Below are 1,666 nucleotides of genomic sequence, written 5' to 3' on the forward strand. Positions count from 1 at the left end.
TCCCTATTCCCTCAAAAAGTCAAAAGGTAGCTCAAAAATGGTGAGAAATCTACTTAGACCCAACAAGAGAAACAACACAACAGTGAAGAAGGGCACTTGGAGTGGAGAAGAAGATCAGAAGCTCATTGCTTATATCAGGCGATATGGCATTTGGAACTGGACTCACATGCCCAAACCTGCTGGTACGAAATATTCGAGTACTCATCTTGTTTTTTGCTGTTCTCTGTATCTTCTTTTGTTGGGTATAACATCAACCCAAGTCTTGAATATGCATGTGAATGACACAGGTTTGGCGAGAACTGGGAAAAGTTGTAGACTTCGGTGGATGAACTATCTGAGGCCTAACATCAGGCATGGAAACATCACCAAAGAAGAGGAGGACATGATTATCGAGTCGCACCGACTTCTTGGAAATAAGTAAGATTGCACAATCATCTCCTTAGCGAAAACCTGATAAAAGATTACCATAAAAAAATAAAAAATGAACACATCTAGACTTCCCATAAGTTTGTATAGGTAGACTAATGATTAATTGTTGATTAAATTCCCCTATCGCAGATGGGCGGCAATAGCAGCCAGACTTCCAGGAAGGACTGATAATGAAATAAAGAACTATTGGAACACCCACTTGAAGAAACGCGTTGGGAACGGGAATAAGTTGCCAAATTCATTTGCATCTGATATTAAAGCTAAGCCATCCCTTCCCACAATCGATACTCCCAAATCAGAACCTGACAGTGGGTCTCAAAATGTGATTCCAACAATGCCTGCAAATAGCTTCTGCACCTCTTATGGAGTTCACGGTGATGACAAGACCTCGGAGAATAGCTGCTATTCACCGTGCAGCGTGATTGAAGAAGAAGAAAGCTTATGGGAGCAATTTCTTGCTCTGAGAGATCTTGAAATTGCAGAGAATTTCGGTGGCACATACATGCATTCGGGAGCGACAGACCCTGCCCTTGTATGCATGGAAAAGGAGTTTCTGCACCATAGCGGCTCCTGTGAAGAATTCATCATGGATTTATGGTAAAAATGATTATTGCTGAAGGCACTTGTACACAGATGAAGAGGTGCCATATGATTACTTGTAGTTTACTGTTATGGTTCGTTGTAAGGATTGTCTTTTGGATGTAATAAATCTAGGATGCATCTTTAACTTCCAAAGAATGTGAAATTAATGTCATGAGCATTGTGTTTCCTGCAATTAACTATCGGTTTTGTCATTTCTGTCTTGTTTGTTTGTGTTAAACTCATGTGCAGTTCATTTATAATATTGATTGATTGTTTCGCGAAAAGTTGTGAGATCTAAACATTGTATGACTCAATGGGTGTAATTGGGGCCAGGAAGGCAGAGTGTTTGCTTGAGTGTAATTATTATTCAATTGTATCGCTTGATCTATATTAGAATGCTTTGTGACTCTCCCTACGGACGCAAAGTACATTGATCATAGCACGTAATTATAGAGTTCTATTTATTTCATGATTTGTTGATTTTATTGTTTGATCGATTGTATTTTTGTAACAATTGGAAACAAATCTAGGCTTGGCTTAGTTGAAGCAAATCATTGGCGACAGAAGAAGGAAAAGTGAAAATTGACGGTTGCTGGGAAAAATTTTTGTTTGTGGGATATGCAAGTTTAGGATTATATGTACTAGAGTACATGCA

The 1,666-nt window shown here is 39.0% G+C and overlaps 1 protein-coding gene across 1 annotated transcript; it reads left to right on the top strand.

The window, feature by feature from the left end:
- LOC125316718 (transcription factor WER-like) lies at positions 1–1,223 on the top strand. Its single transcript, XM_048285841.1, has 3 exons — positions 1–182; positions 288–417; positions 559–1,223. Exons 1-3 carry the CDS (start codon positions 38–40, stop codon positions 1,028–1,030), a joined length of 747 nt encoding a protein of 248 aa, XP_048141798.1. The 5' UTR covers positions 1–37; the 3' UTR covers positions 1,031–1,223.
- The last annotated feature ends 443 nt before the right edge of the window (positions 1,224–1,666 follow it).

This window comes from Rhodamnia argentea, chromosome 9, assembly GCF_020921035.1.
Source record: "Rhodamnia argentea isolate NSW1041297 chromosome 9, ASM2092103v1, whole genome shotgun sequence".
In the NCBI taxonomy this organism is placed as follows: domain Eukaryota; kingdom Viridiplantae; phylum Streptophyta; class Magnoliopsida; order Myrtales; family Myrtaceae; genus Rhodamnia; species Rhodamnia argentea.

Bases quoted from the DNA above. Each gene is read 5' to 3' on its own strand.
- LOC125316718 (XM_048285841.1), top strand. From the start codon at position 38: ATGGTGAGAAATCTACTTAGACCCAACAAGAGAAACAACACAACAGTG. The intron at 183-287 runs GTACGAAATATT...TGAATGACACAG, and splicing joins TCACATGCCCAAACCTGCTG to GTTTGGCGAGAACTGGGAAA. The intron at 418-558 runs GTAAGATTGCAC...CCCCTATCGCAG, and splicing joins CACCGACTTCTTGGAAATAA to ATGGGCGGCAATAGCAGCCA.